Genomic DNA, 15,368 nt, shown 5'->3' on the forward strand with positions numbered 1-15,368 from the left:
ATCTGACAATTGCAATACTTTCCAATGCTATATACATTACAGAGAAAGTAAAAATCAAAGAATTTCAAAAATAACATTCTTTCAATATAAATTTTAAAACTTTTAATAAAATCCTATTTTTATAAAAAGAAAAATTCAAACAATTTCAAAATACAGAAAATACTTATTACAAACAATTCAAATTCTTCAGAAACTTAAATCAGATTAACTCAGTATCAGACCAAAACTACCATCGCTCAGTCAAAATTTATCCTCCTTTTAAAATGCCAAACTTTTCTTATGATTTATGAACTAGTTAAGCAACTTGTTATTGGAAATGTAATTAATAATTAATACTTATTCTATATTCATCTTAATTATCAACATTAATCTGTATATGATAATTAGAATTCAAATACTAATGAGGTAGTTTCAAATAATGATATAGTACTTATTGAATAGTTAATGTGAAACTATCTTATTGATTTCATAATTAAGTATTTTTATAATTTTTTTCAGATGTCAACATGGTATCAGAACCCAAACCGCATCAGATTACAAGAAAGCGACAGGGATCTGCCTCAAGCACGTGAGTAGATACATTTTAACAATGATTAAATATACCGTATGTATTTTAATCTTGTCTAGTCAAAATACTGTATGATTAGCCTATTTAATGAAATTTTTGCAGTTTATTAAAAAAAATCTCGTTATTTTTTCATACTTTTGACAAACTGACAATTTGATGAAATTTTATGCATTAAAACTTGGCATTGAGAGAGCTTTAGAAAAAAAAGGAGAATTTTTTTATTTTATGTAATATACATTTTTAAATTGCGATATATTATTATTCAATGAATAGATAGTAAAATTTAATTCAGTTAATGTAAAAAAATAATAATAAATAAGACGTTAGGATAGGATTAATGGAATAATCAACGTAAACACGGGCGATCTGCCAAGAGACGTCTCCTGGGAAGACTTTTTATGGGAAACGAGTCTCTTTTTAGGTGTTAAATACGTAATGAAAACCCGGAAGGCTCCACGTGGCGCAAACCCATGCGTGTTCAGTGGTTTTATCCACTCTGTCATTGGTAAGCCGAAGATGTTGAGAAGAAATTTAAACTTAAAAAGACTCGACGTTCTATTAATGAAAGTCGTGGAAAGTGGGGAAACATTTATTGAAAACGAAAAATGTATTAATTTCTAAAATATTAAATGCAGAGACTTATTATATATATATATATTTTTTTTCCATAAATAGAATTAAACCTGTTGATCTGCGAATACAGTAATTGAAGACCTCGAGGCAAGAACGTATTAATTCAGTCTCTTTTGTTGAAAATTGTCGAATTTCTACACCATAGAATATCTATGGTGTAGAAATTCGACAATTTTCAACAAAATACAGGGCAAATTCGGAATTTTAGGGTGTTTTTTTCCCATAGAAATTTTAAAAAACGAGTTGTTCTTGCCTCAAGCACTTCAATTATTATATTGAGTAGTATCTGATAAAATAAAATTTAGGTATATTATTTTTTTAATAAATTATAATAAAAATAATAACTATTTATTTATTGTACAACGTACGCAGATAAGAAAATATTTGTACAATACTATAATATAAAAGGGATTAACATATATGTTGCTTGCTACCCCCATGAAATTTGTTATCGTTAATTTTCTTTATTCTTATTTTTAGTATAAAAAAATAATACGTTAAAAGTTAAGCTAATAACTTATTAACGTATTAAAAGTTAAATATAAATTTTTACAAATTTTCTTTTTAAGCTTAAATAATTTTGATATTATTTAATTTTTTGAAATAAAAATATTGCTATAATTTTGTTGATTAAATTTAGAATATAATTCACTATTTCAGTATTAAGGATAAGTTATGACTGGGAATTCACAAAATATTATCTATAAATTAGGATTATTCACGTCAGTTAAAAATAGTTGAAGCCTTGAAGTGGGATTAACCCCTCTTGATAAACAAAACCTTTTAATTTTTGGCAATCTTATACATTATTCCACGTAAATCTTTTGAGTTTACATGATTTAAATTAAGGAAACCTTTCAGTAAGACCTGTAAAAATCACTTTTAATGTTGATGATAATCGAATTATCAATAATCATGTTAGAAATAAAAAAATTAAATGATATTTAAAAGAAACTATATTTAAATTTAATTAAACATGCATAATTTATCTACCATAAATATTAACTTTATATTTTAATGTACATATTAAAATCAGAATTATGATGATATATAGTTTTAAGTGCAGGGTTTATTTACTTAAGAAAAATATATCTCGACGAAACCCGGAAATTAATGAAATTAAAGTTTATTTTATTTTACTTTTTTTTTGTGTTATTTGAAAAATAAATAAAACTTTTGAAAAAATATTCCGATCTTTTAGTATCATTAGAGGCATTAAGCTGTCTGCGAAGGTCGTGAATGAGATTTATATTCAAAAAAATAAAAATTCTAATTCGATTTTTGTCGGAAAGAAACGAATTCAAAAAAGGAAATACTTTAATCCCTGTTAGAGAAGTTCGGTCGATTGCAGTTCTCGTGAAGAAAAGTTGACCCATTTCTCTTTGATTTAATGCAAGAGGAATTGTCAAAATTAGGCTCCAACCCATCTACGTTTTTCACAAAATAGCAAATGCAGTGCCAAGTGAATACCGTTAAAAGAGGAAGCTTTGCCGCCATAAATAAACAAGGCTTTTTTGTGGCGCGTATTAACGTTATCTACATCTGGGCAAAGAGGTGAAGCCGTAAACAGGATCGTTATCTATTGAAGTTCTCACGTTTGAAAAAGGTGTTTAACATGAAAATGATTTGAAGAATCTTATATCCTTTTGGCTACTGTTCAATTATATATAAAGTATTTCCGTCTTCTTTAATTATTTTCGAATATTTTGTTTTTATTTTTAAACCCTCGTAACAAGAAATTATTTTAAGAACAAATTATCTTTTCTCTAATCTCCATGATGTTCTTGTCTCAAATTAATTAGTCAATCTGTAAACTTTTCATCATCACCTAAGAAATTTACAGTTAGAAACTGTATTGATTTACAGTAATCTAATGTTAGATTGTTAGGATATTTTTTTATAGATTACGAAAGTTAAATTAAATATTGAGTTTTAACTAAAAAGAAAGTAACGAAAAATTCATTACGAAAATATTAAATTCATTTTTTAAAATGAAAATGAAATTGTGTTTACTTTTATGTTTGTGTTTAATATATATAGACCCATAAGACATAGTGGGCAAATTACACAATTAAGGCCCGAGGGCCAAATATATATATGTAATACAATATATTAAAATATTATTAAAAAATTATATAATTCTAGGTTTTTTTAATATAGTATATCACCTGCTAACAAGAGTTGAATCTATTTTCTGTAAGAAATATATGGATTGTGTATAGCCTATTTTTTAAAAATTGTAACAGAAAATAATCATTACAACAAACAAATTTCATTGAATTATTTTGCTGTTAATCTTCTTATTAAATTGTTAACAGAATCTTATCATTAAATACTCAAATTACATTCGCAATCAAATTATCAATTTTATTTGAATGATAAAAATTTTTGATTCCATGTTTTTAAGTAGTTATATGTACACAGGGTGGCCTGTATTATTTTAACTATCAAAGTAGGTATATAAATCGCTTTACCATTTAAAATTTGAATAAGTTTTTTTGGTTTGTTAATTATTTATTATATTAAAAAATAAGCACAAAGTACAGAAAGTGGAAATTCTTTTAAATGTGTAATGAAACATGATGCTAACGTAAATGACCATCATTATTCGCTTCGCAACTACCGGACTCTTTCTAATGGCATTTTCCATAACAACTCTTAACACACGTGGCCCTGCTCTTGAATTTCTTCTCGAATATTGTCTTTAAGCTGTTGGATTGTTAGGGTTTATTGTCTTCTACCAGGTTTTCCGGTAACCACGAAGAAAAAAGTCTGTCAAATCGGGCGAGCGCATATATACTCTCTGCGTTAGAGCAACGGTGAGCTGATTTTGGAGATAAATAAGACTATTTCAAAATAGGTATATCAAAATCTCAATAACAAGTACAATTTAACTATTTTTAAAAAATGTTTTCATAACTCAATCGTATAAACTTTTAAAGAATTTGGCAGATTATAAAAGAGATTAATATCAAGGGTAACAAAAACATTACTAAACACATGCCATAAAGTATTATTAGTTCTTTTTATTGACATTTAATATAGACTACTAAATAATTTTTATAAGGCTAGTTCAATGAACTGTATTTCTTATTATATTCACATGACACATTTATCAATAATTTTGTTCTTATTTGCATACGAAAGTATTTTGGTCAATGATGTATACATGCATTTCCATTTAGTTAGTTTCGATTGACTATGAATTACATATTAAATCTAATCTGTAATGTGAAGCTGAAATAGTTCCAGAAAAAAGTATATGATGAAATTTAGTAAAAAGAAAAAAACAAAAACATTAGATATAGAATTACTTAGAAATTACCACTGAAACTGAAGATGACTGTTTAAAAAAACTATAAATTTTAACTACTTGATGTCTTAGTGATGTCATCTAAACCCTGTCTATTAATAATAATAGTCTTAAAAGCAATTTTTTAATTGTTAACAGCCAATTAAGTTAATTTGAGACTTAATTTCCCGTTAATCTATAATTAAGATGGATGCAATAAGAAAAGTACTAATTTTACTAGCAATTAATTACTCCGATGTTTATACAGACAAAAGTTAGTTTTACAAGTTTTTATTTGTTCAGAATAAATAGCATTAATTCTGTTTAAGGATATTTGTATTTAGAATAAAATTTTAACCTTATAGAATTATATTTTTACGAATCTATTAATAATTCATTATTAACTGTTTATTTTTTATGCTTGTGTTAGTGATAATTATAATGAAAAGTGAATATCACATATTATTTTTTGTGATATGTTTTATGTATATTTATATACACAAAAGTACAAAAACAGAAAAATTAACTAAATCAACATATCTCGTCTTCTGATAATTCAAAAAATATTTTAAACTTTACAAATATTAATGCAGTAGATTAACTAAATTATATTAAAATAACAGAATTAACAAGCGATAAGTAAAGTATTGTGTTTATATATTTACTAATTTATATCAATGAACAGTAAATGAATACAGTAGAGCGTCGTTTATCCGAAGGTCTGTTATCCGAAACGTCGGTTATCCGAAAGTATTCCAGTCGACAAATTTAAATTTTCGCCAGTGCTGTGGCGCTGTAATCTTTGGCTATGTCTTCGGCTACTCAAATATTTTGCGTTTTTGATACTAAATTAACTTCTGAAGTATAATTTTTTATTGTTTTTATATTTTTCAATATATTTATTTTGTTTGTACAAAATAAAAAAATAATTTTTAACGATACAATAGTCTTCGTTAGGCTTAACATCGACGAAAATTCAACGCGAAGCGACACGCAACGGAGAAAAATTTCAACACGGGATAAATTAATATATTTTTTCGTACATAATTGGTTATCCGAAAAATAAGTTATCCGAACAACCCCAGTCCCCAGTTGATTCGGATAAACGACGCTCTACTGTAATAATATTATAGAAGTTCCGTTATAACCATTATAGAGAAAGAACAGAAAGAAAAAGAAATTAACATTATGTCATGGAAATTTAATTCTTTAACGAGAAATTATTTATTGTGACATCGACATAATGCCGGGCTGCAATTTTTAATTATATTTTTAATTTATTTAATTTAAAATATATGCTCTCCATCTCAAATTAGTATTGTAGTATCTTGCCCCTGTACATCATACTTTTCCTTTAGCAACAGAGTCGTGCAGGTCATTTATCTAACACCTTCCAGGGGAAAATTTTCGAATTGAAATAACGTTACTTCCGGTTTGTATCAGAAGTTTTCATATAATTATTCGGGGCTTCATACACCCACGATTTTCATATCTGGTCTCTACTTTCATCTATCCGTCTCCATTCTTGAGATTAAGGAAAGACGGACGACAGTGGGAATTTATGGTCTACAATTTTTTTCAAATTGTAGCTCAATAAATCTCCTATATTATTACCTTTACTGATCCAGTTAAATAGAAATAAAGAATTTTAAATTGTCCAAGAATTTCTGTAAAAGTAACGTCATTATGTGAAATTAATCAATAAATATATTAAATGCTAATCTGCTATATATAGATTTATTATATAATGAAAGTCCTACAAACAGTTATAAAGATTTTATAAAGTTTTTAATTTAATAAAGACTTATTATTATATGGTTTTGTATTTATAAAAAGCTTAGATATGTAATCAAATAATTTTTGCTTGAAAAATTTTATTGAATTGTGCTTCAACAGAACCGATGTTGAAGTACACTTTGGATGTTATATTACTGACATTTCTTGTTATTGAAGGCTCAAGAATTTGAAATTGATTTTTTATCTGAAATACAATATTAGAGTTCAAACATATAGACGTAATATATTTTTATAATAAAATTCTTTAGAAATCATTAAATTATTTACGTTGTGGTTTAAGTAAGATTAATTTTGTCAGTAAAAAATACTATATTTTGGTTTTTGTTCTAGCTAGAATTTATCTTAACTCTTTGAATGTTAAAAAAATGTGTTAAAAATCACATAACAAAATCTATTGAGAAATTAAAAGTTAAAATTTTAGTACAATACACTGTGTAAATAATAATAAATTTAAATCAATAACTCAGAATTAAAATATTTTATTTATCTAATTTATTTTGTATAGCTTTTCAAGCAGGTGTTTTTAACTTTATTTATTTATTTTTTGTTTCACAGACTCCTTTTCCAGTCAGTCAAAGTCAAAGATTCTTTCTAGGAATAATGTTTTAAATGCATAAAATAAAATTTAAAAAGAATTTATTTAATTTAATAAATGAATTTTTATATAACATATAGTAATATATTCACATTTGCTTCTTTCTTAATAAAATAATTAACAATACAACACATTTAAAATATAGGAAAGTTAAAGTTGATTTTTATCCATCCAAGTCCAAGGATACCGGTTAAGAACTTCTGTTTTAAAGGAATTTATATTTGCAAAAATTTGATTCTAATTAATTAAAATCGGTTTTATTAAATTATAAACTAATACTGTAATCTTTACTTTCCGGCTCTGTTATAGCCTATATAACAGATCCGACGATATAAGTATGGCGATCGGTCAAAAAATGACCCCTCCCCCTAAGATTTTTACATTTTTGGACTCGAGGACCTTTTGATCTTTTGAAACGTCGAGAAATGTAAAAAAAATTGGGATTTTTTTGTATGTATGTATGCTAGTGTGTTGTATGTGGGGGCAAGATTTTGTTCACTCTTTTTGAAGCTTAATAGCGAGGTTGAGGCCGAAGTTTTAAACGCGAAAACGTGTACGTCGGACGTTCAGCGCCGCTTTCCTGTAAGCCTAGAAGTTTGACAATGGTGTTTGGAATGTCGAGCATGATTCCACTGACTATCCAAACACCATTGTCAAACTTCTAGGCTTACAGGAAAGCGGCGCTGAACGTCCGACGTACACGTTTTCGCGTTTAAAACTTCGGCCTCAACCTCGCTATTAAGCTTCAAAAAGGGTGAACAAAATCTTGCCCCCACATACAACACACTAGCATACATACATACAAAAAAATCCCAATTTTTTTTACATTTCTCGACGTTTCAAAAGATCAAAAGGTCCTCGAGTCCAAAAATGTAAAAATCTTAGGGGGAGGGGTCATTTTTTGACCGATCGCCATACTTATATCGTCGGATCTGTTATATAGGCTATAACAGAGCCGGAAAGTAAAGATTACAGTATTAGTTTATAATTTAATAAAACCGATTTTAATTAATTAGAATCAAATTTTTGCAAATATAAATTCCTTTAAAACAGAAGTTCTTAACCGGTATCCTTGGACTTGGATGGATAAAAATCAACTTTAACTTTCCTATATTTTAAATGTGTTGTATTGTTAATTATTTTATTAAGAAAGAAGCAAATGTGAATATATTACTATATGTTATATAAAAATTCATTTATTAAATTAAATAAATTCTTTTTAAATTTTATTTTATGCATTTAAAACATTATTCCTAGAAAGAATCTTTGACTTTGACTGACTGGAAAAGGAGTCTGTGAAACAAAAAATAAATAAATAAAGTTAAAAACACCTGCTTGAAAAGCTATACAAAATAAATTAGATAAATAAAATATTTTAATTCTGAGTTATTGATTTAAATTTATTATTATTTACACAGTGTATTGTACTAAAATTTTAACTTTTAATTTCTCAATAGATTTTGTTATGTGATTTTTAACACATTTTTTTAACATTCAAAGAGTTAAGATAAATTCTAGCTAGAACAAAAACCAAAATATAGTATTTTTTACTGACAAAATTAATCTTACTTAAACCACAACGTAAATAATTTAATGATTTCTAAAGAATTTTATTATAAAAATATATTACGTCTATATGTTTGAACTCTAATATTGTATTTCAGATAAAAAATCAATTTCAAATTCTTGAGCCTTCAATAACAAGAAATGTCAGTAATATAACATCCAAAGTGTACTTCAACATCGGTTCTGTTGAAGCACAATTCAATAAAATTTTTCAAGCAAAAATTATTTGATTACATATCTAAGCTTTTTATAAATACAAAACCATATAATAATAAGTCTTTATTAAATTAAAAACTTTATAAAATCTTTATAACTGTTTGTAGGACTTTCATTATATAATAAATCTATATATAGCAGATTAGCATTTAATATATTTATTGATTAATTTCACATAATGACGTTACTTTTACAGAAATTCTTGGACAATTTAAAATTCTTTATTTCTATTTAACTGGATCAGTAAAGGTAATAATATAGGAGATTTATTGAGCTACAATTTGAAAAAAATTGTAGACCATAAATTCCCACTGTCGTCCGTCTTTCCTTAATCTCAAGAATGGAGACGGATAGATGAAAGTAGAGACCAGATATGAAAATCGTGGGTGTATGAAGCCCCGAATAATTATATGAAAACTTCTGATACAAACCGGAAGTAACGTTATTTCAATTCGAAAATTTTCCCCTGGAAGGTGTTAGATAAATGACCTGCACGACTCTGTTGCTAAAGGAAAAGTATGATGTACAGGGGCAAGATACTACAATACTAATTTGAGATGGAGAGCATATATTTTAAATTAAATAAATTAAAAATATAATTAAAAATTGCAGCCCGGCATTATGTCGATGTCACAATAAATAATTTCTCGTTAAAGAATTAAATTTCCATGACATAATGTTAATTTCTTTTTCTTTCTGTTCTTTCTCTATAATGGTTATAACGGAACTTCTATAATATTATTATTCATTTACTGTTCATTGATATAAATTAGTAAATATATAAACACAATTCTTTACTTATCGCTTGTTAATTCTGTTATTTTAATATAATTTAGTTAATCTACTGCATTAATATTTGTAAAGTTTAAAATATTTTTTGAATTATCAGAAGACGAGATATGTTGATTTAGTTAATTTTTCTGTTTTTGTACTTTTGTGTATATAAATATACATAAAACATATCACAAAAAATAATATGTGATATTCACTTTTCATTATAATTATCACTAACACAAGCATAAAAAATAAACAGTTAATAATGAATTATTAATAGATTCGTAAAAATATAATTCTATAAGGTTAAAATTTTATTCTAAATACAAATATCCTTAAACAGAATTAATGCTATTTATTCTGAACAAATAAAAACTTGTAAAACTAACTTTTGTCTGTATAAACATCGGAGTAATTAATTGTTAGTAAAATTAGTACTTTTCTTATTGCATCCATCTTAATTATAGATTAACGGGAAATTAAGTCTCAAATTAACTTAATTGGCTGTTAACAATTAAAAAATTGCTTTTAAGACTATTATTATTAATAGACAGGGTTTAGATGACATCACTAAGACATCAAGTAGTTAAAATTTATAGTTTTTTTAAACAGTCATCTTCAGTTTCAGTGGTAATTTCTAAGTAATTCTATATCTAATGTTTTTGTTTTTTTCTTTTTACTAAATTTCATCATATACTTTTTTCTGGAACTATTTCAGCTTCACATTACAGATTAGATTTAATATGTAATTCATAGTCAATCGAAACTAACTAAATGGAAATGCATGTATACATCATTGACCAAAATACTTTCGTATGCAAATAAGAACAAAATTATTGATAAATGTGTCATGTGAATATAATAAGAAATACAGTTCATTGAACTAGCCTTATAAAAATTATTTAGTAGTCTATATTAAATGTCAATAAAAAGAACTAATAATACTTTATGGCATGTGTTTAGTAATGTTTTTGTTACCCTTGATATTAATCTCTTTTATAATCTGCCAAATTCTTTAAAAGTTTATACGATTGAGTTATGAAAACATTTTTTAAAAATAGTTAAATTGTACTTGTTATTGAGATTTTGATATACCTATTTTGAAATAGTCTTATTTATCTCCAAAATCAGCTCACCGTTGCTCTAACGCAGAGAGTATATATGCGCTCGCCCGATTTGACAGACTTTTTTCTTCGTGGTTACCGGAAAACCTGGTAGAAGACAATAAACCCTAACAATCCAACAGCTTAAAGACAATATTCGAGAAGAANTGCAGCCACCCTCAACATTTACATTACTACAGTGAATTTACACACATTTGTTACATAGTTTAATCGGAATGGAGAGAATGGTTGAGTGGAGCCATAGCCTAAAATATCATTAAAATGCATTGCCATCGGACTTAGGTATGTCCTTAAAGTTTCAGTCTCTATCTTATTAACAGTGGATGAAAGTTCAGTTGCAAGATACTAAATAGGCCACTAAATAGGGGACATTATACAAAATAAGTTAAAAGCATTTAAAAAATAATAAGATCATCCGATAATAAAGATTCAACATTGCAAATGTAGTTACTAGCTTTTAATTGTTGTTAAATGTTAGTTTATTTTGAGAAATTTTATAATTTGCAAATTTAAAATAAAATGAACTAGCTTAGATTATTTTTATTTTTTATTCTTATAATATAACAATTAAATCTTAGTGAAATAAAGCAAAATTTATTTCATTTTGCTTTATTTAATTAGTATTTGACCAACTACCAGTGCTAGAACTCTGTGTCCACCAGTGGATAAAATCTCTGAACACTAGTAGGGTTCGGCCTCATCAACGGGTTGGCCACGTGGAATTTTTCGAGTTGTCTTTACGTATCTAACACCAAAATAGGAACCAGTTTCCTTCTTGGCAGATTGCCCATATGTTATGTTTTCGTATCCCACCAAACTAAATCATTCTTTTAGTTTTAAGTCTCTCATATGAATCTATCCTGAAATTAATCCAAAAATTAATAATATCCATCACTTCTTTTTTATATTTTTCCACTCTCCGCTTTGTGAGCACTAAGGGGACTTTTTAAATCGTATTCATTGTGGAGTCGGTTGGGTCCACAATGGATGAAGATGTATGGGCTACGAAAAATTCTAAGTGGTCTTCATCTACCTGGATATTATCGCTTAAATATAATCAAAATGTCAGACTCGTGATCTGAGATTTCAGAAATGGATAAATAGGGATTATTTTGTCAAAATTTTACAAATTTTATTGAATTATTTCATATAAAATTTTAACAGAAATCCATTAAAATAAACTACTCGTTATGTTAGAATTTTTTAAATTCTTAACGAAATTACTTAATTTCTCTTTATTTGTAAACATTTTTAATATTAATAAATAAATGAAAGAAATACATTATCGAAAATATGTTTCTATTGATAAAACTTTCGATAAAAGAATCACATAATCACTGAAATTACAGAATATTCACAAAGTAGTTTTTAATCTAAATTTAATTATCTGTAATCTAAATTAATTAGCGGATTTTTAACATTTTACAGTTAAGAAAAGATGCATAAATAGTTTATAAAAGAATATTGCGTTAGCTCCTTTTCAATTATTAAAAACATGTAAAAATACAGTATTTGATCAACAAATACTATATTCTCAATAATTGAAACTCTATAAATTCTTCAATAAAATAATCTACTAGTGGCAGAGTGGATAAAACCAACTCGTGCCAAGGGATAAAACCACACGAGGTTCGAGCCTCACCAATGCCAAGTGGATAAACATTAGTAGTTGGTCGCGAGTTCGAGATTCACCAAGGCTGGCCACGTGGAGTTTTCTGGATTTTATTCGCCTAAATAGGAGCCAATTTTTCAAGAAGTTCTCTCGGAAAGTTCATTTTCCTTGGCAGATCACACATATGCTGCATTGCCTTCTTTCATCAATTCAATCCAAACATTCGGAGAGATTTCTATTGAAACAACACAATTTTCTTTACTTGGAAAATTTTTATTTAAAAAAAATACTTATATTTTCTTTCTGAATTAATCTTTTTAACTTTTCTGAATTTTTTCAAAATGTATATTAATTAGAAATCGTTCTTTTGATCATTTCGATTTCTGTCAAGAACATATCTAATGAGTTCTCTTTTGTGTAGTGTTTTTTTTTTTATAATAAAATTGTATTAAATATCCATTTTAAAAATTAAAACTAAAGCCACGACTTTTTTATATTTTCGTAATAAAAATGTAATAGTTATTAGACTAAAAAATTTCTGTCAAATATCAAAGAAATTACAATAATTGCGCTCTTTTTTTCCCTTTTAAATAATAATTTGAAGAGAAAATTTTTGTAGAAGAAATATATCGATTGATTTTTTTGTTTATTATATCGATTTTTCACCGTACTAATATTTTTAATTCGAATTAAATATTCATTTTCGACATAAATCTTCCGATAAAATATTTTTATATTTTTATTCTTTCATTTGAAAGCCAAGTTATTTAAATGAATAAATTCATTCGCATATTTAGAAAGTTCTTTCTCTTCTTCATTATTTTCTTCTGGATTATTTTACAAAACTTGATTTTTATTCTCGCCAGAGGTATTACCTATGTATTTATTTTCGAAAATTTCTACCTTATTCATATCAAATTTTTGTTTAGTGGATTATTTTCCGTTTATGATTCTTCAGATGTTAAATTTATAAACATTCGAACACATCTTATAGTATTATTTTTATAAAAATCCTTCCGATTTTTGATTGAAAATTAATTTTTTTTTCCTTAATTATTTGGACAGTCTCTCATATCCGAGTCCCGAAAGTAACTTAGTTTGTTTAATTCGCGGGCACCGATCCAAACTGCGGATTTTTGATCCACATTCATACAATTAGCATTTCTCTCCGGCCAAGAATTACGAAGTGAGATATAAAAACGTTTTCTGTTGCTAATTTTAAATCATTTTGATTTCCGGTTGCTTGAATTTAGCAAGATTATTATCCGTTTCCTCTTATAATCTTAACTAATCTATCGATATAAAATGGTATTACGTTTCACTGAATTCTAATCATAAAAATTATTCGAATTTCTTTTAACCTTATTTTCTATTATTATCGTCCATTGTAAGAATGAAATAAATTAAAATCTTAACAAGATTGTCTCCTATTCTTATCATACTTTGAATTTTTCTCTACTTTCTATGGAGCAATCTTTGAAAAAAAAATCGATTCGTTCTGCAGAACGAATTTCTCGCATCATCGCTCGTTAATTTTTTTTTTTGCAGTTTAAATTGAATATATTTATTCTATAGACTATATATACGAAAATGTAAACTAAAAATTAATAATTAAAATGTATTTTCTTACAATAATTTTATATTTCATGTTTTAAGTGCAAAAACTCTAACTAAAAAGCTGAAGATGAGAGANAGAATGAAATAAATTAAAATCTTAACAAGATTGTCTCCTATTCTTATCACACTTTGAATTTTTCTCTACTTTCTATGGAGCAATCTTTGAAAAAAAAATCGATTCGTTCTGCAGAACGAATTTCTCGCATCATCGCTCGTTAATTTTTTTTTGCTTAGATTATTTTTATTTTTTATTCTTATAATATAACAATTAAATCTTAGTGAAATAAAGCAAAATTTATTTCATTTTGCTTTATTTAATTAGTATTTGACCAACTACCAGTGCTAGAACTCTGTGTCCACCAGTGGATAAAATCTCTGAACACTAGTAGGGTTCGGCCTCATCAACGGGTTGGCCACGTGGAATTTTTCGAGTTGTCTTTACGTATCTAACACCAAAATAGGAACCAGTTTCCTTCTTGGCAGATTGCCCATATGTTATGTTTTCGTATCCCACCAAACTAAATCATTCTTTTAGTTTTAAGTCTCTCATATGAATCTATCCTGAAATTAATCCAAAAATTAATAATATCCATCACTTCTTTTTTATATTTTTCCACTCTCCGCTTTGTGAGCACTAAGGGGACTTTTTAAATCGTATTAATTGTGGAGTCGGTTGGGCCCACAATGGATGAAGATGTATGGGCTACGAAAAATTCTAAGTGGTCTTCATCTACCTGGATATTATCGCTTAAATATAATCAAAATGTCAGACTCGTGATCTGAGATTTCAGAAATGGATAAATAGGGATTATTTTGTCAAAATTTTACAAATTTTATTGAATTATTTCATATAAAATTTTAACAGAAATCCATTAAAATAAACTACTCGTTATGTTAGAATTTTTTAAATTCTTAACGAAATTACTTAATTTCTCTTTATTTGTAAACATTTTTAATATTAATAAATAAATGAAAGAAATACATTATCGAAAATATGTTTCTATTGATAAAACTTTCGATAAAAGAATCACATAATCACTGAAATTACAGAATATTCACAAAGTAGTTTTTAATCTAAATTTAATTATCTGTAATCTAAATTAATTAGCGGATTTTTAACATTTTACAGTTAAGAAAAGATGCATAAATAGTTTATAAAAGAATATTGCGTTAGCTCCTTTTCAATTATTAAAAACATGTAAAAATACAGTATTTGATCAACAAATACTATATTCTCAATAATTGAAACTCTATAAATTCTTCAATAAAATAATCTACTAGTGGCAGAGTGGATAAAACCAACTCGTGCCAAGGGATAAAACCACACGAGGTTCGAGCCTCACCAATGCCAAGTGGATAAACATTAGTAGTTGGTCGCGAGTTCGAGATTCACCAAGGCTGGCCACGTGGAGTTTTCTGGATTTTATTCGCCTAAATAGGAGCCAATTTTTCAAGAAGTTCTCTCGGAAAGTTCATTTTCCTTGGCAGATCACACATATGCTGCATTGCCTTCTTTCATCAATTCAATCCAAACATTCGGAGAGATTTCTATTGAAACAACACAATTTTCTTTA

At 26.8% G+C, this 15,368-nt stretch overlaps 1 protein-coding gene across 1 annotated transcript in view; it reads left to right on the forward strand.

The window, feature by feature from the left end:
* LOC111623565 (uncharacterized RNA-binding protein C3H8.09c-like) overlaps nucleotides 1-15,368 on the forward strand; it is a 31,731-nt gene that overhangs the window by 3,635 nt on the left and 12,728 nt on the right. The window contains exon 3 of the mRNA XM_023366180.1: nucleotides 499-568. Coding sequence (XP_023221948.1) covers nucleotides 499-568 — 70 coding nt within the window. The remainder of the gene's footprint in view (nucleotides 1-498; nucleotides 569-15,368) is intronic.

Source organism: Centruroides sculpturatus, unplaced genomic scaffold (assembly GCF_000671375.1).
Source record: "Centruroides sculpturatus isolate CEXI.00-Female unplaced genomic scaffold, Cexi_2.0 scaffold16, whole genome shotgun sequence".
Classification (NCBI taxonomy): Eukaryota; Metazoa; Arthropoda; class Arachnida; order Scorpiones; family Buthidae; genus Centruroides; species Centruroides sculpturatus.